The sequence below is a fragment of the Chelonoidis abingdonii genome, chromosome 1 (assembly GCF_003597395.2).
Source record: "Chelonoidis abingdonii isolate Lonesome George chromosome 1, CheloAbing_2.0, whole genome shotgun sequence".
NCBI lineage: Eukaryota > Metazoa > Chordata > Testudines > Testudinidae > Chelonoidis > Chelonoidis abingdonii.
The window spans coordinates 10,322,936-10,343,924 of NC_133769.1; the positions used below are offsets into that span (position 1 = coordinate 10,322,936).

At 61.1% G+C, this 20,989-nt stretch overlaps 2 protein-coding genes across 2 annotated transcripts in view; one reads left to right on the plus strand and one right to left on the minus strand.

Moving 5' to 3' along the window:
• The window catches only part of IMPDH1 (inosine monophosphate dehydrogenase 1), a 42,686-nt gene extending 25,567 nt beyond the window's left edge, over positions 1 to 17,119 (plus strand). Inside the window, exons 7-13 of the mRNA XM_075061912.1 lie at positions 702 to 816; positions 1,618 to 1,713; positions 2,077 to 2,220; positions 4,142 to 4,286; positions 4,463 to 4,606; positions 5,314 to 5,397; positions 16,791 to 17,119. Of these exons, the coding sequence (XP_074918013.1) occupies positions 702 to 816; positions 1,618 to 1,713; positions 2,077 to 2,220; positions 4,142 to 4,286; positions 4,463 to 4,606; positions 5,314 to 5,397; positions 16,791 to 16,812 (750 nt within the window). The 3' untranslated portion in view covers positions 16,813 to 17,119. The remainder of the gene's footprint in view (positions 1 to 701; positions 817 to 1,617; positions 1,714 to 2,076; positions 2,221 to 4,141; positions 4,287 to 4,462; positions 4,607 to 5,313; positions 5,398 to 16,790) is intronic.
• Positions 17,120 to 18,684: 1,565 nt separating this feature from the next.
• LOC116826785 (transmembrane protein 53-like) lies at positions 18,685 to 20,713 on the minus strand. Its single transcript, XM_032783764.2, has 2 exons — positions 20,208 to 20,713; positions 18,685 to 19,245 (listed from the first exon to the last, which is right to left on the minus strand). Exons 1-2 carry the CDS (start codon positions 20,611 to 20,613, stop codon positions 18,881 to 18,883), a joined length of 771 nt encoding a protein of 256 aa, XP_032639655.2. The 5' UTR covers positions 20,614 to 20,713; the 3' UTR covers positions 18,685 to 18,880.
• Between the last annotated feature and the right edge of the window lie 276 nt (positions 20,714 to 20,989).

Consider the following 20,989-nt stretch of genomic DNA (forward strand, 5'->3'; position numbering starts at 1 on the left):
GTCTGCACTTCACTCCTCGTCCCCAGCCAGCTCCAGCCTAACAACCCCCTCCAGCCCCTCCTCTCTGCTCAGCCCCTTTCCCGGGCCAGGAGGTCACCTGACCTCTTTGTCTCCAACACCTTCAGCTGGCACCTTTGCAGGGGAGAGTCCCAGGCCATCAGTTGCTAGGAGACAGATTGTCAGGCATTTAGGTGCACTGGCCCTTTGCTCTGCCAGATACTTAAGAACTGCCATGGGGACACTGAGGCACTAACACAGTATTCAGAGCAAACTTTAAGAACATTCCCAGTTCGTCACAGCACCTCCCTGCCCGGGTCAGATGACCCCCACCCTGCCCCAGATCAGATCATCTGCTGGGCCTGGCGCTGCCACTCGGAGCAGGGCGGCTGGTGCTTGGAGCAGGGTGTGTGTGGGTCTAGTCTCCAAGCCTGAGGAGCTGAATCAGTCCCACATCATTTCACGCACATGCTCGCCAGGATACCGCTTGCTCTGCATGGGCTCTGTCACCTTGGGGAGAGCTGCCAGGCCAGGTGTGTGCTGGTGGGCAAGGAAGGAGACAGGATTCCCCTGGGCAGAGCGGGGCTTGGGGATCTCCCTTCCGGGGGTGGCTGGGCCCATTAGCAGTCAGGGTCAGGGGCTGGGGTCAGTGTGGGGGCAGGACCAGAGCCGGAGCGATCTCTCCTGCTCCCTTCCTGCTCTAACTGGTGTCGTCCCCCCGCCCCCAGGACTCCTCCCAGGGCAATTCCGTGTATCAGATCGGCATGATCCATTACATCAAGCAGAAATACCCCGAGCTGCAGGTGATCGGTGGGAATGGTGAGTCTCTGGGGGCCGCAGCCCTGGCTGGCGGATACAGAATGGGGCATTCACGGGGCTGTGACTCTGATGGGCACAGCACTGCTCCAGCTCCAGCAAGGGTGGTGTGGAGCTGCGTGTGGGGAACCACTGCCGGAATGCCCCACGTGGCACATCTGGGCCCAGAGCTCTGCTCACTCACCGGCATGGCTCCGGTGCCCCACGTGGCGCGTCTGGGCCCAGAGCTCTGCTCACTCCCCGGCACGGCTCCGGTGCCCGGCCCAGCACATCTGGGCCCAAGGCTTTGCTCACTCCCTGGCACGGCTCCGGTGCCCCACATAGCACGTCTGGGCCAGAGCTCTGTTCGCTCCTCGGCATGGCTCCAGTGCCCCGCACAACACGTCTGGGCCCGAGGCCCTGCGCAAGGGGCTCCCCTCGATGCTGAGGGAGCCCCTGCCCTGTTCTGGGCAGCTGGTACCACGCTGCTGGCCGCAATTGCTGAGCTAGGCGGAGCTGGAGCGAATGCTCGCCGTGCCGGGATCAGAGCAGTTTCCTGGTCCCTCTGCGACCCAGTGACCCGGAGTTGTACCAGATCCTGTCTGCCCAGTCCCGTGGGAGCAGCCCTTGCCAGAGCCAGCAGTCTGCCAATGCCATCCTGCATCTGCTCTGCCCGGTCCATCCTCCATGCTGCAGGCAGGGGCGGAGTTGTGACTGGGATTCCCGGTCTGAGAGCAGCCCAGGCGGGGCCCTTGAGTCTGCCCCGGGCCCAGTGACCAGGTATTTCATGGCTACCTTTGCTTTTCTCTCCTATTGGATCCACAGTGGTGACAGCAGCACAGGCCAAGAACCTGATTGACGCGGGGGTGGACGGCCTGCGTGTGGGCATGGGCTGCGGCTCCATCTGCATCACACAGGAAGGTAAGGGCATGATGCGGGCATCGTGGGGGGCCCTCGCAGTCCCAGGGCGAGCCCCCATGGGGGTCAGCAGCGCCCGGCGGGTCAAGAAGGGCCCAGGTCAGTGTCCGGCCGAGCAGAGGTGTAGCTGAGGTTATGTGGGGCTGCTCCGCCCTACCACCTTCTTCCCCCTCACCCTGCTGGAGGTCTCCAGGCCCCTGCTCAGGCCAGGCTGGCGCTGCAGGGAACAGCTTGCTCCTGTGCGCTCAGCTCTGGGCCTTTGTCGGCATGGCTGACGCCTGCAGCTGGCAGAAGAACCCAGCCCCACGCGGTGCCCAGCGTGTCAGTGGCCTGCCCCGGCGCTGACAGTCCTGTCTCTGGCTGCAGTGATGGCGTGCGGCAGGCCCCAGGGCACAGCGGTGTACAAGGTGGCAGAGTACGCCCGCAGGTTCGGTGTGCCCGTGATCGCCGACGGCGGCATCCAGACCGTGGGGCATGTGGTGAAGGCGCTGTCTCTAGGAGCCTCTACGGGTGAGTGAGCCGGTCGCCGTGGGGCCAGCCTGCCTGTCCCCAGTGCATCCACCCCGTGCTGCGGGGCGTAACGACACAACTGAGAGTACCAGTTCAGGACCAATTGGTGGGAGCAGGGCAGGCACAGCCCAAGGCTGGTGGTTTTCACTTGTAAGGCAAACCAAACCAGCCACACAGAGAGGACTTCGGTTTCACCCCACTGGCTTACCACAAGTCACACAAGCAATTCCCTTAGACACTCCAGTCTCCCAGTATCACCACCAGTGCCACTTGTTATGAGGACGACTGGTTATGAAAACCAACACCCCAGTAAAAAAAAAAAAGAAAAAATGGTTCTCCTGACCTTAAAGGACCAAGCCCCAGACCCAGGTCAATATACAAGTCAGATCTTACCCACAAATCACGCTGTTGCCAATCCTTTAGAATCTAAAAATCTAAAGGTTTATTCATAAAAGGAAAAAGATAAAGATGAGAGCTAGAATTGGTTAAGTGGAATCAATTACACACAGTAATGGCACAGTCTTGGTTCAGGCTTGTAGCACTGATGGAGCAAACTGCAGGTTCAAATCAAATCCCTGGAACATCCCCAGCTGGGATGGATCATTCAGTCCTTTTCAGAGCTTCAGTGTGTAGCAAGGTTCCTTCGGAGGTATGAAGGAGGATTGAAGACAAGATGGAGGAGTTTCTGGGCCTTTTATATTCTCTGCCCCTTTGTTCTTTCTGTGGAAAATCACAACAGGAAGATGGAGTCTGGAGTCACATGGGCAAGTCACATGTCCATGCATGACTCAGTTTGCAGGCCGACGCCATTGTGTACGTTAGTTTGAACGTTCCCTGCTCAGATGTGGATTCACATCTCCCAAAGTTCATTGTCAGTTAACTGTTTCCTGATTGGGCACTTACTGAGGCCTGGTCTGCCCTGGTGGCGGAGGGATTGATATAAGATACACAACTTCAGCTACAGTTGACGTATCTTAGATCGAATTAAAATTACTTACTTCGCGTCCTCGTGGCGCTGGATCGATGGCCGCGGCTCCCCCGTTGATGGGAGAGCGATCGGGGAATCAATTTATTGCGTCTACACTACATGGGGTAAATCGATCCCCAATAGATTGATGGCTACCCGCCGATCCAGCGGTAGTGTAGACATACCCTGAGACTAGTCCTTTCTCAAGAAGCTGACCAAATGCTTCACTGAGGCTACTTAGAATCAGAACACATTGAGAGACACGTCCATAGCCAGTATTTATGACTGCAGTTATCAAAGGATACACACATACAGACAGCATAATCATAACCAGCAAATCAGAACCTTTCCCTAGACACCTCACTCGACAACCTTTGTACAATATTTGCTGCAAATATACAACAGTGGTTCGAACAGTGATCTATACGATCCCAGTTTGTCAATACCATCACATAGGGATCCACCGGGATGCTCTCCCCTTGCAGTTAGTGCTGGCCTCGGTGCGTGGGGTGGCACTAGGGGGTGCTGTACTGCAGGAAGTGGGGCGGGGGCTCAGCAGGGGGTGGTCTCCCCCTCATTGGTGCTGACTCTGGGGTGCCATGGCTGGCTGCGTGAGATACCACATGCCTTGTGGTGGTGGATTCCACAGGCAAATTCCCTCCGTGCTGGGGGTGCTGGCCCCAGAGGGTTCAGCAGATGCCCTATACCTGGCATCTCCTGCGCCCCCAGAGGGCCACATTCAGCCCTGACACGATGATTGCTGCAGGGGCTCAGAGGCCAGCAGACGCGCCGCTGCCTGAGCCAGGCGGGACGGGGAACACGGGAGCTGTGCATGCTTGGGGCTCAGGGGCTGTGGTCGTGCCCAAGCGTGCCCCTGGGGAACACATGCAGGCTGGTCTCTGCCATGGCACTAATGTTCCCCGTTCTCTGCCTCTCTCCCTGGCACCCGGGCAGTGATGATGGGCTCCCTGCTGGCAGCCACCACGGAGGCTCCGGGCGAGTATTTCTTCTCAGATGGCGTGAGGCTGAAGAAGTATCGGGGGATGGGCTCGCTCGACGCCATGGAGAAGAACAGCAGCAGCCAGAAGCGATATTTCAGGTGTGGGGCAGGGGGCAGGGACCCCTTGGTCCAGCCTGGGCTGGGGGGCGGGAGCCGGGTAAACAGCCTGCCAGGCAGATGCTGGGCACAGCTTGGCGTGGGGCCCAGAAGGAGTGGGCAGGCTGGAGTCAGGAGCGGGGCCCCCCTGTAACAGCCGCCGTGTTTTCCCCCCACAGTGAAGGGGATAAGGTGAAGGTGGCGCAGGGCGTCTCCGGCTCCATCCAGGACAAGGGCTCCATCCAGAAGTTCGTCCCATACCTGATCGCGGGGATTCAGCATGGCTGCCAGGACATCGGGGCCAGGAGCCTCTCCATCCTCCGGTGAGGGGCGTGGGGGCCGAGGAGAGGCTACGGTTCTCACTCAGCCCTGAGCAGGCTGGCCTAGGAGGGGCCTGCCCTGCCCCAGCAAGATCCTGAGCTCTCCCCTGCCTGGGAGGGTGGGGACAGATGGCATCTGAGGGGTGGGGAGCCAAGCTGGAGGCTGGAGCCATACCAGGCTACAGGGAAGCAGCTGAGCATCCCACCCCAGAGCTCATCCCCCCAGACCACGCTGAGAGTGTCTCACACGGACAGCGGCTGCAGTGCCCGGGGGCGCCATAGGACAGGAGAGACCAAGGGGCAGCTGACCAGGCCGTGGGCCACGTGGGGGCTGCACCGGGGCCCCCTTAGGTGGGCAGTTATGTCACTGAGTCCCGGGCTCTGGTAGCCTGGCCCTGGGTGGGGTTAGATCCTTGTGACATGTCCCAGTCACTGCCTGGGACCGTGGCAGGGCTGACACAGCCGGGCAGCGTTGTTGTGGCACCTGTGTGGAGTTGCCGTGGTGAGGATGGCATAGCCTGGGTGGGCCTGGGCCAGGCCAGGCTGCCATGGCGAGGTGAGGCATGGGGCCTGGCGGGTTGCTCTGGCAGCTGCTGCTGCACTCTGGTGTGCTGGCTCTGGTGCGCGCTCTGTCCTTTCCCCCGGGTGCCTCCAGGGCCAGGCGGGCGGGTGTCTGCCATACGTCTAGCCATGCTGTCTCTGCTTGCCAGCTCCATGATGTACTCAGGCGAGCTGAAGTTCGAGAAGAGGACTATGTCAGCCCAGATCGAAGGCGGCGTCCACGGTCTCCACTCGTAAGTGCCCGGCTGCTTCCCAGCCCTGCCGGCTCTGGCTGCTGCCTGCAGCGTGTCATTACCCAGGAGGCGGTGCCGTGCCCTGGGGTTGCTGGGCTCTGAGCTCCTGGGGGCGTCCCCACTTTCCTGACTGGCTTGGGGGCTTGGGGCAGGCAGGGGCCCTCCTGTGACCCTGCAGCCCCACAGGCAGCCAGCAGCAGCGACCATCCCACAGGTTCCTGCCCCTTCTCCATGTGTCGACCAGGATCCTTCTCTTCCCACCTTCTCCTGCCCCCTGCTCTCACTGCTGTGACCGTCTGGCATTGGGTGCGCTGTGGTAACGCCGAGGTGCCCATAGACTCAGAGACCAGCACGCTGGGTGCTGTGCAGACACAGAGCGGGAGGGTGCTCCTTGCCCCCAGGAGCTCAGCATCTCCCTGTGAGACAAGAGACCCCAGGAGGATACAGGCAGGGTGGAGAGGATGGGTGTGGTGGTTGAACAGCTGCCTGGAGCTGGGTTCCCTGCTGGAAATCCCAAATGTTCTCCTCCCCTTTGGGGGGCAGCAGAGGATTTCTTTGCGGGGTGGGGAGGGCCAGGGTGGATCTGTGGAGTTCCCTGGTCCCAATCCCCACTCTGGGTGAGCAGCAGTATTGTCTCTGGGGCAGGCAGGGACCCTCTTCGGAGAGCCCCCTCCGCTGCCACCTCTTTGCTCGCTCCACATGGTGCGCTGGGAATGTAGCTAGTCTGGGTGGAGAAGGGGCCTGCAGCCTCGCTCCATGAGGCCTGGGGAGCCAAGGACTCCCAGCCTGACCACAGATCCCTTCTCCGCGCTAGGGAGCGGTGCTGCCATGCCCGGCAGGGGGACAGCCAGCGGCCGATGGAGAGCGCTGCACGTCCAGTATTCCAGCACCAAGCCCCTCTGGGTGACACAGCTCAGGAATGGCAGCAAGTCACTGAATAGCTCTCCCTGCCATCCCATGCCCATGCTGACCTGCCCAGCCCTAGCTAGCTGGGCCGACCCGGCTGTTGCCAATCTCCAGGACCCTGTCCCCACAGGGCACCCGCTGTGCTGGCAGCGGCTGAGTCTGCGCTGGGGTCTGTTCTGACAGGCGAGAGAGGTGAGGGCAGAGGTTGGTAGCAGTGTCCAGCTGGCCAGGAGGAGGTGTTACCAAAGCAAGAGAGAGCGAGCTTCTCTACACATCACTGACCCCTCAGATGCCCCAAGAGGCCAGGTCTGGCCTGTGCTGGGGCTGGGCGAACAGCCGTTCCCATGCAGTGCTGGGGACTGTCGCTGGACAGTGAGTCTGACAGCCCCTTGCACTGTCTGCAAGGGAGCAGATCCCAAATGCTCACCTGGCTGCTGCCTTCCTGGTTCTCCCCTTCACAGCAGGGCGATGCTTTGGCTCCCTGCTCCTGCATCTGCCCCGGGGTGTGGTCTCTCTCTAAGCACGGGTGGGACCCCGAGGGGTTGGGTTAGCAGCCCCCTGCCCAAGGGACTGTGGATTGTAGCTAGGACGCTTGGAGCCATCACGGCATCACCTGCTTGCTGTTGTAACTCATGTTTATTCCAGTAGTGCCTAAGGACCAGCTGAGATCAGGGCCCCTTGCGCTAGGCTCTGTATGAACACGGGGTAGCAGAGGGTCTCTGCCCGAAGGAGTTTACAGTCTAAGTAGACCAGATGGCTTTGGTGGGTGAGAGCCACTTGCTAGAGCCATTGTGAACAGGCCTGTGACCATCCACCCTGCATACAGAGGGCGCAACCTGCAGTGCCCGGCACACAGAGCTCTGCCTTGAGCCCGGCCCCTGAGGGTAGTGCCTGGGCGCTTAGGCTCAGAGAATTCTGGAGGCCGTTTCTGGCCCAGAGGCTGTGTGGTCACGTGCCAGCCCGCCCTGGTTAACATGCTGCCAACAGATGGCTCCCAGGTCAGGCAGCACAGAGCGAGCACCAATAGAGACCCAATGTTTTACCCTGACTTTTTTCAGCCAAAGCGATATGCCTGCGAGGCCAGCGGTGTGATCTCAGCCCTGCGCTGAGCACTCTTGGGGCGTGGGGGGCGAATCAGGCAGCGTATCCGGGAGATACAGGGCATGGCCCGGAAACACCAGCATCTTTCATCTGTTGGCCTGTGGGAAGGCTGTGGCCTTTGCTATGCGTTCCAGGCAGGAGGAGCGTTCACTTTCACTCACTTGGTAAAGTCTACATGGGCACAGCTGGGACATGGGGGGAGCAGCAGAGGGACCCAACGCTGGGGGTCTGGGTGTGAGTCCAGTCTAGCATCCAGGCAGGGTCTGGGGGGAGCAACGTCCCGTTGTCAGAACAGACACTGATCACTTTGTCGGAGGTATCGTCAGACATAGGCAGAGTCCTAGGCAAAAGGCTGCAATATGTCTGTTCAGGGACAGGCCCGTCAGCGAACGCTGTGGCTTCTCAGAGGGGCGCTCAGCCTGGCTGGAACGTGGCCAGCTGATTATGGGATTTTCTCTTTGGCTTTCTAAGCCCTCTCTAAGCGAAGAGCTCCATTTTCCTCTCCTGCGTTCTCCCTTCGGTAACTCAGGCTTGTAAGGACGGGCCTGAGAGCAGGGCTGTGACCGGGGTGTGGGTGTGTGGGGAGGGGAGAACGGGCTGGATTCATGGCCCAGACTAGCCCTCGAGCCCAGCGTGCGGAGATGCTGTTCTCTCAAAGCACGCAGTCAGGTTCCTCCAGTCACTCCCCCCCAGGCCTGCTGGCACTTGGAGGTTTCTGCCCTCCCCAGTTAGCTGTTAGTCGAGGCTTTGCTGTAATTGCCAGTGGGAGTTTAGTTGAGGAATACTCTGCTGCCAGCTCCTTTACGTGTTTCTTCATTTTATTTCCTTCCCCTGTGTCACAAGTCCCCGGGCGATGCTCTGGAACTGCTCCCCACCAAGCCAGGCAGGACTTTGGGGAGCCTCCTCTCCCTTGGAGCAGACTTGTTCAGGGCAAGAAGCTCACACATCTTCAGCTCCTGGGTCTCTCCTTGGAGCATTCAGCATCCTCTGCCCCTCCGTGTGCTTCCCACAGCGAGCCCACCCAGGCGGGGTCCTGGGGAAGCCACAGGGTTCTGCACCCCCACTTTGCAGTCAGACGTGACTCTCAGCCAGCAAAACAGAGGTTTATTCGATGACAGGAACAGGGTCTAAAACAGAGCTTGTAGATACAGCGAACCAGACCCCTCGGCCGGGTCCATTCTGGGGGGCAGTGAGCCAGACCCCTAGGTCTGCACTTCACTCCTTATCCCCAGGTAGCTCCAGACTAACCAACCCCTCCAGCCCCTCCTCTCTGCTCAGCTCCTTTCCCGGGCCAGGAGGTCACCTGATCCCTTTGTCTCCAACACCTTCAGCTGGCACCTTTGCAGGGGAGGGGCCCAGGCCATCAGTTGCTAGGAGACAGAGTGCCCGGCATTTAGGTGCACTGGCCCTTTGCTCTGCAGCAATCACACACCCTGATCCCACCACCTAGATACTTAAGAACTGCATAGGGGACACTGAGGCACCAACACAGTATTCAGAGCAAACATTAAGAACATTCCCAGTTCATCACACCCTGACTGTTCCTGGTGCTGCAGGCACCTTCCGACCTCGTGGCCAAGCCAATCTCCCTGGCTTCCCACCGTGCCTGTCACGTGCTGAACTCACTTAGTTTCATGTTGGGCCCCGCCAGGGTCGCTTCCTTGGGGTGGGAGCCGTGTCCTAGACTGCTGATCCTTCTCTGCCAGAACCCACCCATCCGGGGATGCTCGTGTAATGCTGTCCCTGCTGGAGTGAGCTGTGAGGGGAAAGAGTCTCTGGCCCCCAAAGGGGGCTCTCCTCCCTGAGCTCCGACTCCTCCCGTGCCCTGTAAGTAGGGACTCCCTGCTGGAGACTCCTATTGCTGGTACCCAGAAAGTGTCTGCAGCCCCTTCAGCCGGCAGCCTTTGGGCCTCCAAACAGTTTGGCACCAGCTGGGAGCTTGGCACTGGAGCCCAGGACCGCCTGCACCCCACCATAAGGGCAACCCTCAGTGCAGCTCCTCTTTCCCCAAACAGAGAGACCAAAGAAATTGAGTTATGAATGAGTATGGAATGGCAGGTCGCCCCCTCAGTCCTGCCCGGCCTACAGAACGCACAGGGGCTTGGGCCCCGACGCACACATCCGCGATCAGACAGCAAAACCCTGTCTGAGTGTTGGGTCACGTGGCACCAAGCACAGATGTGACACCGCTTGCCAGAGGTCACCTCCTCTCTCCCCGGGATAGCTGAGCATCCTGTGGACGCTCACCTGGGTCTGATGCCTAGCCGAACCCCAGGCAGTCTACAGAGAGAATCAGGCAACTCCTCCGAAGAGGAGTGATTGCAGATGCCCAGAAAGAGTCCTGACCCCATGTTAATGGGCTGGAAGTCAGGGCAATTGCATTGGCTGCAGAACACTCCTACAGTGCTGAAAGGAACCACGCTGCAGATGCAGACGGATGGCCTCTCCGTGGCAGGCGGGGGTACCCACTGTCAGCCGCTGATCCAGCAGGGGAGGAGGCACTGGCTGCATGGAATAAATGCCATGGCTCTCCTCCTCGCAGGAGTACCTTGCAATCTGGGCAGACAGTGTTGAGCCAAACACGTGTATCACTGAAGGACTCCTGTGTTCGACAGACAGGACAATAGACTGCTCACCCCCAATAGGAACAACGGACGCCTTCTCTTCTGCCCCAGAGCACCAGCCCAGGGTCCCTCCAGGAAGCCTGCCCCATGCCCTCTATGCCTCCCCCCCCCCATGCCCAGGGTGGGGAGGAAGACAAGGCAGGATGCAGTTGCATGCATAGCCCCTTAGTGGGCCAGCCAGCATCAGCTAACAGACCTGCTGCAGCTGCTACCGTCCATACAGATGCTGACCTGTCACCAATCCCTCAGCCAGACCCAGAGATTGTACCGCTGATGGCGTGGAAGGTGGCGGAGCCCTGCAGCCGCGGATGGCTCTAGAGAACCATACAAGAAAGCCACACAGGACGGGAGGCCCCCTACGAGATCAAAGTGGCAAAGATTTTGTATCTGGCTTGACAGCCTGGTTTCACCTATCAGGACCCCTCCCCACCCTCTGCATTCCCAAGATTTCACACTCCATCCTTCAACTCCAGCTATCCGGCCTCACCGTGGGATCCGCTTTGCTGCAGACAACCTTCCACCATCCAGCATGAGACCATACAACGTTCCCCGAGCCCACTGGTTCAGACTCTCTGAAAGGACTGGCCCAGGCCTGGTCCCCGATTTGTGAGCCCTGTGCACCCTCTCCTCTGAGCCCTTGGCTAAGGGTTCTCTCCACCATCCCAGTTGGTAGAACACCTTCCCGGCGACTATTGCCTGTGGCAGCAGTTAGCTGGGTCCCAGCACCCAAGAGGCAGCTGACTTTTCATTGGAACTGGGTGATTGAGCTTGTAATGGGCTCAAGACTCACCACCACGCCGCCTCCTGCTGGTTGCTCCAGGAATTAGCTCATTCCAGCCCCGGAGTGCCTTCTGCTGGCTGGCATCTCACCCGTTGTCTGCTCTGCTGTGTTGTCTCCACCACCGGGACACGCGTCGCTCTCTGGACCACGGTGTCCTCTTCAGGACGCTGCCCTCCAGCAGTGCCCACTGCTCCATTCTCCCCCCTTCCTGGGGTATATCAGCAGTCCTAGTCCACACCTGCCTTCATGGCCACCTGCCACCCCAAAATCTAGTCCCTCACCTCAGGGACAAGGTGCAATCCACGGGCCACGCTCCCTCGTGGCAAGGTGCAGTGCAAGGAGGGACCCAGGCCGGGGACCTGCGAGCGGCAGCCACTGCTGCCTTCCGCCACTGCTGCCTTCCTCCACTCCCCGTCACTGCCTGTCTCCCCTGGGCCACTTCCCCCTAGCCTGAGCCCCCACTCAGCCCTTGTTTCAAGACCTGCAGTCTGGCAGGGTCAGCCAGAGCTCCCACAGCCCTGCTTAGCACTGCTCTATCCAGAGTCCTCCTCCCTTGCTGGTCAGGGGGAGACTGTTCTCCCCTCTGTGCTGCAGCCTTTATATAGGGCTCAGCCTGACCCTGATTGGCTGCCTGTCTGCACAGCCTCTCTGGCCTACTGTAACCCATTTTCTGCAGGCGGCAGGTAGTTGGGCAGGTGACTCACTCCAGCAGGGGGTTGGGCAGAGGCAGCCAGGGAGGTTGTGGAAACCTGCCGCTAATTAGGATGAGGCTTGTTAGGAGGCAGCTGCTGGGGCAGCCGGGATATAAGGAGCTGCCCAGCGGAGCAGAAGAGAGGAGGACTGGCTCCCAGGGATAGCACCTGGGAGAGAGCAGTGCTGGGCAGGCTCAGGGGACTGAAGGGGGAGCTCTGGCCTGTTACCCTACCGGAAAGGGCCAAGAAGGTGCAAGACCCAGGGGAAGTGCCTCAGGGATGATAGGCAGACAAGCAGAGAGAAGGACAGAGAGGCTGCTGCTGGAGGGTCCCTGGGTCGGGACCCAGAGTAGTGGGTGGGCCTGGGACCCCCCTTGCACCGCACCATGGAGGTGCATGACCAGTAAAGACTGCAATTTGCTCCTGAAGTGAGAGGCTGGACTTTGGGTTGTAGTTGGCCCCTGCGGTAGGAGCAAGCCACAGGACTGCCTTGACCCCCGGCAGGAGGGTGAGAAAGAAGTAATGGGGGCTACCGGAGGGCAGCCTCCTGAAGAGGACACTGCCGAGCGGGGGAGCAAGGCAGGTCCCAAACAGCAGAGTGGAGCGGACAACGGGCAAGACACCCCGTGCAGAGGCGCTCCGGAGCTGTACTGAGCTAATTCCCGGAGCAGCCAGCAGGAGGCGCCTGCGGAGGTGAGTCCGCGCCGTTACACCCCCCAAACCAAGCTCCACGTGTCGTGGGGTTTGCAGACCCCTTGTTTATCACTCAGGCCAAAGCCATTCTGGAAATCGCCCCATTTCTTCGCAGCACTGGGGGAGGCTGTGAAAGCTCCGGTGCCTCCTCCCAGAGGTAGCCACGTGGATCACTCTGCCCGGTGCAGTTTTGTTACCAGTGCACAGAGGACGCCTTTCCTCCAGCGTCCGGCCTTGCTCAGCTCGAGGCCAGGCAGCCTCGGCACGCTCGAGAGATCCCTGCGAAGGGCAGGGCAGCCACTCGGTGCGCAGCACATGCCTTTACCAGGCACTACACGCCAGTGTGGGGATCAGGTGCCACTTTCAGGAGAGCTGCTAGGACTCCCATGGACCTGCCAGCTGGTCACCGTGATGGGATCCAGGTGGACAGATTTGAAGAGAACAGTGACTGTGGGTCTTCAAGATGTCCGGTCCGTGCGGGTCCCACCCGCCATCCCCTCTTTGCAGTCCCTGTCTGCTGGGATCGTGGATTAGGAGGGGACTGGGGGCAGTCTAGGCTGCTCTGGCTGTGTGGCCCCGGTGGTGGCAGGGGAGGTTATGCAGGGCACTTGCATGGCCCCAGGGGACCTTGTACTTCAGGCGTTCACCCCCCCCCCCCCGTGAGCGGGGTCCACACGGACAAAGGCTCACAAACCCACAGTGACTGGGAGGGAGGGAGGAACCCGTTTGGCAGCCAGGCTGGGGTGGCTCTAGCTGGGCTAGCAGAGCTTGCTGGTCGTGGTGGGTGCTTTGTGGCAGTGCCAAGGGCCTGTTCGGCTGAGTAGTGCCATGCTGGTGGTGAGGGGCCCTCTTCAGCCTGGTAGTGCTGTGCTGGTGCCAGTGGGCCCCATTGGGCTGGCTAGTGCCGCGCTGCTGGTGCCGAGGGGCCCTGTTCGGCTGGCTAGTGCCGCGGTGCTGGTGGGAGGGCGGCCGGCCAGGCCGTGCTCTCGGCAATGTTGGGATTTTGCAGCTGCAGTGCCCAGCAATGTGGGGAAGGGATGGCTCCCTGCTGGCCGGGGGGCGGGCAGAGGGTCCCATCTCACTGGAACACATTGTAACCTTCTCTCTCTTTCCTGCCCATGCCTCCGCCCGTAGCTTTACGTTTCTGCCATGTAAGTAACCAGCTCCTTTCCTTTCCGTAGTTAGTTGTAGAGCAATGGCTGGGGCTGGAGGCCCCCTCTGGGTTTGGGGCCCAAACTCCCACAATCCAATTCCCCTGCCAGAGGGGGGCTTTTCCTCTCTGTGGGGCTGCAGGGTGAAAGGGGGCACCATGACCCCAGCTACAAACACTTCCATCCAGATAAGGGGCCAAACTGACTGCATGCCCCAGGCTCTTCCCGTGTCACTGCCTCACCGAGCCAGGGGTTTAACGCCCTCTGCATGGACCGAGGACCCTGGGGGAGATGGGGCTCCTGCCTCAACTTGTTTGGCCACGAGCTGTGATGGCCTTGCCATGAAATCCCACCCGGCCTGCCCCAGGAATGGGCGAGAACCCAAACCCTCGCCCATCAGGACCCCGATATCCTGGCTCCCTGCAGAGGTGTCTGTATCCCAGCCGAGGAGCGCGCACAGACCTTGTTGGGGGGAGGGGGGAGCTGAGCCCTGCCGGTGGTGAGTAGTTCGAGGGGGGCTGCCTGGGCATTGGGTCTGGGCAGGAGTCGATGGCCTGTGGAGATGGAGCTTGGCTCTGCCGGGGGCCTGGGGACAGGGTTTGGGGGAGGGGACGCTAATGGACTGAGAGGCTACTGGGGTCTGTGCACCATAGGGCTCCTGGGCTGGATTCATGGGGCGTGTGGTGCTGGCTCTGTGGGGTGGCTTCCGAGGGCGCAGGGTCTGAATGGGGGAAGGGTCAGGCCCGAGGGATCGGTGTGGCTGGGGGTGCTGGACAGGACGGCCCTGCGCTGGGGTGTACTGGAAGGGACTGGGGCCGTATGGGTGGTGGAAAGGCACCACTGGGGTCGGAGGCAGATTCCCTGGCCAGGCCTGCCCTGGAGGGATTGGGGTTCTGAGCCATTAGCCCCTGTGCGAGGGCAGGGCCTGGGCAGGGGGGGCCAGGTGAGGGGCCCTGACTGGTGGGGATGTAAGGGCCCTGCAGCTGTACTGGGGATGGACACCCTGCGTGGTGGGGGCAGCCTGTGCCCACTACCTGTGAGAGGGGCTCGGGTACTGCTGGCGTTCACAGCAGTTTGCATCAGGGCTGAGCTGTTGCTCCTGCTGGCCCGCAGGGCCGTGCACCCAGCACGGTGACTGGCCTTCTCCTCCACGCGCTGGGGCTGGCTGGCCCTGCCGCTGGGCGGGTGGGTGCCTCCGCAGAACCATGGTCCAGCATGCTTCTGTTAGAAACACAAGCTCCAGCATTGCCAGCCCCGCAGCGGGTGGGCAGGGCACAGAGAGTTTGCAAGGGCAAACCCCCAGAGGGCTATGGGGCCAGTGCCCCATGCTCGAGCCGATAAGGGGGGGGGGCCAGCTGTGAGTGTGATGCTCTAAGGCATAGCAGGCTGAGGAAAATGATGAGCCAGGACTCCTGGGTTCTTTTCTCAGCTGGGTCCGTGGGTGAGGCCTGTAACGTGGGCAGTGGTTCTGTGAGGTGTGGGATCCTTTCATTTGCACTGGGGGGCCGTTCAGGGAGCTGACTGGGTTCTGAACTTTGCTGGGCGACAGGCCAGGCCTTGCTAGCTTTTTGCACCTGGCCTCCCTGGGCTCTGGGGGAGCTGGAAATGTGGTTTAGGACAGAGCAGTTACCCCTCAAGGAGGGGGGGGGGGGGGGGGGGGTGTCTGTCTTAGTGCTCTTCTCTCCCAGCTGCTGCTCAGAGGTTGGGAATGGGGCCTGGTTCTGAGCTTTGAATAAATATCACTCCCGCCCCCGCAGGCATGTGTCTCTGACTGCGTCCCCCATCGTGTAGGACAGCCCAGGCGGGACCCGAATGTGGGACGGGAGGGGGGAGCACTCGTCTGGGGAAAGGTGACTGCGGGGCCTGGGGGAAACTGGTTGGTTTTACACAATTAAGTGGTCAAAGTCTTGCCCCCTCATGATGGTGTCAGGGACTTTAACCCAGACTGCAAAGTTCGTTGTCTGACTGCGAGAAAGACAGGCAACACCAGCAAGGTCCAATCAAAAGCTCTTTATTGACAAGTGTACGCATCAGTAGAGAGCAGCTCGTCTCCCGAGAGAACCAGCCCGCTCTTTACGTCTGTATAGGCTTATACTGACAGTTCCGTCGCGTCATATATTATTCACTTGAGCAACCAACCCCCTTTATTTCACAACTAGAAACTAGACACCTTTAGTATACTTGCATGCCTAAAGTGAGAAATGTAGGGGAGTTAGAAACAAAGAACAAAACCAGGGAGTGTAAACCAGGAGGCTGGGAAGCTAGAGTTCTTATCAAAGGGGCTGCTTCTAACACAGCACATCTGGTACCGTGCCAGGAATGCAGCTTCTCTCTTATCTTACTTTTTCCCAGCGCTTCGTGAGACATGCTGCTGCTTAGTTCTTTTCCACTCAGGGATTACCCACAAACCTTTGTTAGCCTGACTTTGGTCAGGTTGGCATACCTGGTTTTGTCTGCTATATCTTTATTCAGGCCTAACAATGGCTAGCCAGCTCCCCACCCCCACCAGCCCACTCCCTCCTGTAGCGTGTGACCCTCACAGTTCTGGTGCTGCCCCCCCTCCCCCGATGGGAGTCTCCCTCACTTCCTCCTAAGCAGCTTGGTGGATGGACCAAGTCCTCGGCCAAATGATCTGGTGCTGGATCTCCAGTGAGCCCAGCGGAGCTGCAGCAGCAGAGGGTTTGCCCTGCTGGGTGGCGCTTGTGAGCTGGGGTGAGCAGATAGAACAGGTTCAGCGTGGGAGCCGTTAGTCTGTATCGGCAAAAACAACCAGGAGTGTCTGTGTGGAAAATCGGGACAGCGGGTGGAGTAATAGGCACCTACATTAAAAAAAAAAAGCCCCAAATGTCAGGACTGTCCCTATGCAATTGGGACATGTGGTCACCCTAGTGTGTGCGCCTGTGTCTGGGAAGCACTTTTGGATCCTTCATCACATGAGGCCACTTTGTGGGAGCCTGGCTAGTGGCTGCTGTGGCATTGCCCATGCGAGGCGGCCAGCCAGTGACCACCACGTGCCCTGCAGGTGCCAGCCCAGGGTTTGAGCACTTCCCTGCTGGGGAGCCATTCCTCTGTGTGGGGCTCTGCTTAGCCTGCCAGCTTCAGCCACTCCCACCATGGGGAGGGAGGCAGGGGGCACGCAGAGGGCAACTGACCAGCCAGGTCTGGTTTAGGGTCCTGGCTGCTGGTGCCAGGCAGGGCTGGAGATGGGCTGAACCTAGCCCCTGGGAGGTGGAGGTGCCGCAGCCAGCCCAGCTGCGGGTCAGGGCACCAGTGGGTATCGGCATGGTGTGTGAAGGGGCTGGCCTGGCCACAAAGTCCTGCCAACAGGTGTTCCCCTCACCCTCTCAGCCGGCTCCTGACCACGGGTGAATTCACAGCCCTGCCCGGGGGCAGGCGCAGTCGGCCCCACGCTAACCCTGCCTCTCCTTCTCCTTCTCCCCACCAGTTACGAGAAGCGGCTATACTGACGATGGGCTCCGAAGCAGCAGCCAGCGCGCAGCTCCCAACGTCCCTGCCCCGGTCGCCGCTCGCCACCTGTAGCCCAGCCCTCCCCTCCCAGCACCGGGACAGCGCTTCGACCTCTCCACGCAGGGATGGATTTGCACTACGGCCAAGAGCGTCTCACCTGCCCAGAGCCGCCTTTGGCCAGGACCTGGCCCTGACTGGACGGCAGCCAGGTTTCCCCAGCGCCTGGGGCTGGCCTGGTGCAAGGCCCTGGGAACCAGGCCCCCAGGACTGGGCAGAACGGAGAGCAGGTGCTGGAAAGAGCTGCGGGGGGGGGGGGGCATTTCAGCACTGAGCAGTGCCCCCAGCTCCCCCCACCCCCACCCACTGCATCTTCATAGGCAGCCAGGACCTGCATCCCCCCTACTCCACCTTCCCTCCACACATCCTGCTCCGCTACACTCCCCACTGCTGCTGCTCTCCATGGACACTGCTCCCCCAGCGCCAATGGCGTGGCATGTCCCCCCCGACTCCCACCAGGGCTAGTCCTGCAGTTGGGCTCGCTACTGGGCACAGGCCGGGGGGGGTGGGGGGGGGCAGCACTGCCCCTGCCCTGTTGACCCTGCAGTGGGGCAGTGACGGGAGATCCCGGGATCTTGCTGACAGCCCGGGCCTGGCTCCGGACCAGTAGCCCCTGGGCTTTAAGAGATTTTATAAACTTGTACAGGAGGCTGAGCCTTGCCTCAGCTATTAACCCTCTGATGCCCAGGGGCTGTCTTACCCTGCCCCCAAGGCTGTTTGTTAGTAGGGTCTATCCAACCTGGACCAAACACTATGGACCAGCCACCTCCCCTTCAGTCCTTGTCCTTCTCTGCAGAGCCCCCCTCCCCGCCCCCGGCAGCGGCTCTGGGGCCCCTGCAGCCTGCCCAGCCACAAGGTGACATCCCTCTGGGACAGCAGCTGTTCTAGGGTGAGGCAGGGGGCAGGAGTGACCCCCAAAGCTGGAATGGGGTCCTGGCCACCCCTCTGCAGCCCGCCTCAGGCTCTGCAGGGCTGGGCAGGCGTTTCCTTCACTCTGTTTCTGCCAGACGAGTTTAAATCTCCTTTTTCTGTCACTGCAGCTACTGGTAAGTCCTGGCCTCTCCCCCTGCAGCACCGACCCCCCGTACTCGTCGGAAGGCTTTAACTTTGCACATCTGGGGCCCAGTGTTTGTAACTGTGTACTGAAGAATAATAAAATAATGCAGCATCGGGGCCCGCTCCGGCTGGTGTGGTGGAGCATCCTGAGCTGGACTCCAGCTCGCCTCTCTATGGCAAACCACCAGCCTTTTGGAGAAGCGAGTGTAATCCCCTCCTCCCTGGCCCACGGGCCTGAGCACAGCTAGGGCACGGGACTGGAGGACCAGTGGCAGCTGCACTGTGGAATCATGGCAGGGCAGGATCCTGTGTCCAGGGGGATTTCAAACCAATTTACAAATGGGCTTAAAAAAACCTGTTGACACTAGCATGAAATGCTCCCCAGAGCCCCCATCCAGCCTGCTCCCTCCATCCCTGCTCAGCCTGGCCATTCCCCCAGGCCCTGCAAGGGGCCTTTGCTCTGTGCCAGGAGGGGGCAGGTGCACAAAGGCAGCTGGGTCCTGGTGGGAGGTGGAGCCGCTGATCGCAGCCACCAGCAGCCTGTCCCAGGACAGAGGTGAAACTGGGGGAGGGGAGGGCTGCACCAGCTGCCCTCCCCGCCATCAATCCCCCTGGGAGAAATCTGCCTCCCGCCACCCACACCACTCAGCCCGGTGGGGCTAGAGAAGGCAATGCCCATCATGCCTCCCTGGGGCAGAGAACTCAGTGGCTTTCCCCCTCCCCTGGCCGGGGTGTCCATGGTGCAGCAGCGGACCCAGTCGGGCAATGTGCCCATGGCCTGCAGCCTGTCCTGCCTGGCAGGGCCAGCTGAGGAAGGTGACTGGCACAGCTGGATGTTGTGTGATGGCAGGGGCACCCTGCCTGCCAGGGAAGAGCAGGGCTCTGGCTGCAGCAGCAGCTGCGTGTCACCCTGGCCGGGTGAGAGGGGCTCCTGGGCCAACCCCGCCCCAGGTGCTAGAGCCTGGCTCGGAGCAGGGCCATGTCCAACTGCTCCAGGAATCCCTGCAGCACCTGCTGGTACTCCTGGGGGTGCTGGCGCAGATGGGCTGCATGGCGAGAGTCCTGCCAGCCCTGGGCCTGCACCAGGATCCCCGCCCCCCTCCAGCTCTCCAGCAGCTCCTGCACCCGGGCGGGGTCGCTCAGGGGGTCGTTGCAGCAGTAGAAGACCAGGACGGGGCAGCGAAGCGGCGGCCGGAAGAACACGTCCTGTGCCGCTTTGTAGTACTGCGCGGTGCAGCAGCGCAAGAGGCTGAAGTAGAGCCTGGTGCCTCCCCTGATGAGGGGCCGGAGGGCCGCGGAGCCGCTCATCTGAGCCACGCCTGCACAAGGCAAGAAGGGGGTTACTGGGCAGGGAAACCGCCAGCCAGACGCAGACCTGCCCTGGGACTTCAGCGGGCTCTCGCCTGCTCCCTCAGCCCTCGCTGGGCCATGACTCCCTGCCCGCTGCACCATATTCCCCTGGGTGTCCCTCTGTCAGCCACGGCGGGGCACACAGGGTAAGACCTGCGCCCAGGGTACGGCCCAATCCTTGCCAGGACCCTGCTATAACCACAGGGCCTGGGCAAGGGCAGCGTCTGCCAAAACTCCTGGCTCTCGCAGATGCCACCCTCCCAGGGCTGTTTGAGCAGCTCCTCTCCCTGCCCAGGGTAGTTCTGGACCAAACCCAGCCTGAATCCAGCAGGAGCCTGGGAGGGAAGGACCCAAGCTGCAGATGGAGCTGGGGCAGCAAGGGGGGCTGCTGGGCAGTGTCTGCAGAGGGGACAGCCAACCCAGCCAGTGCATCGCCCCCCGTACCAACGGACAGATGCTAAGAACAAACCCGTTAGCCCTGTGGCACGCGTGCTGGGGCATGCTAGGAAGGCCAAAACTACAACCGGGTACCAAAGGAACCAGATCCGTTCCTGGAGGAAAGGTCCAGCAATGGCTATTTGCCAGGATGGGCAGACACACACCTGTGTTTGGGTGTCCTAAACCTCGGCCTGCCAGCAGCTGGCACTGGGTGACGGGCTGGATCACTGATAATTGCCCTGTTCTGCTCCTGCCCTCTGAGACACCTGGCCCCAGTCCGTCAGAGATGGACCATTGGTCTGACCCAGGGTGGCCGTTCTTACCCCCACGCACACCCCGCCCCACATCCTGCTGCAGAGCCTAGTGATCTCCGGGCTGGATAGGGCTCCAGCACAGCTGGCGCTGGAGGAGACAGTGAAAGATTTGTCCTCTCCCCCGGGCTTGTGCCTAGAGAGAGGGTTTGCCCCACGGGACCTGCCCAGACCCCACTCACCCAGCGCCATGTCCCCCAGGCTGCCCGTCACCAGGCTGTCATAGATCAGACCCCGGATCCTCTCTGCCAGCTGCCGGTGCCGCTGCGGCTCCTGGCTCATGTGCACCATCATCTGGGCGAAGGTGTAGCCGCCGATGGAGAAGGCGTGGACAAGCAGTGGGCGGGAGCAGAAGGGCTGGCTGCCCTGGAGCAGGCCCAGCACGCAGGCCGCGTAGGCCAGCCCATGCCGGGGCCAGAGGAAGTGGCTCAGGTCACTCTCCACCACCAGCACGTCCAGGCCGCGTAGCAGATAGAACTCCAGGTACCTCGCAATGGAGCGGGGCAGGGCACCAAACCAGGGCAGCAGCACCAGCAGGGGCCTGGAGGCAGCGCTGCCCCCAGGCACAGGGCTGCTGTACAGGCGCATGGTCCTGGAAAAGGCCGTCACAATTGCTGCCCCATCAGGGGCGACCGCCCGAAATGGGGCGGACTCTGGGCCCCCAGGCTGCACTAGGGGGGCAGCCCTGGTGCCTCCGGCCTGCTCCATCTGCTGTGGCCACGCTGCCTCCAGGCCTGGGAGCCCTGCAAGAGACACGGGCAGGCTCAGGCGCCACTGGAACCAACATGGGCTATCACAAGGGCAGAGGTGCCCGGGCTCCCTGACTACCTCCAGCAGCAGGGAGTGCTGTCCCCCCGGGCTGGGGGGAGTTCAGGGAGGTAACCTGAGGCACAGAGAGGGGACTATCCTACCCTAGGTCACACAGTGAGCCAGTAGCAGAACAGGGAATAGAACCCAGGAGTCC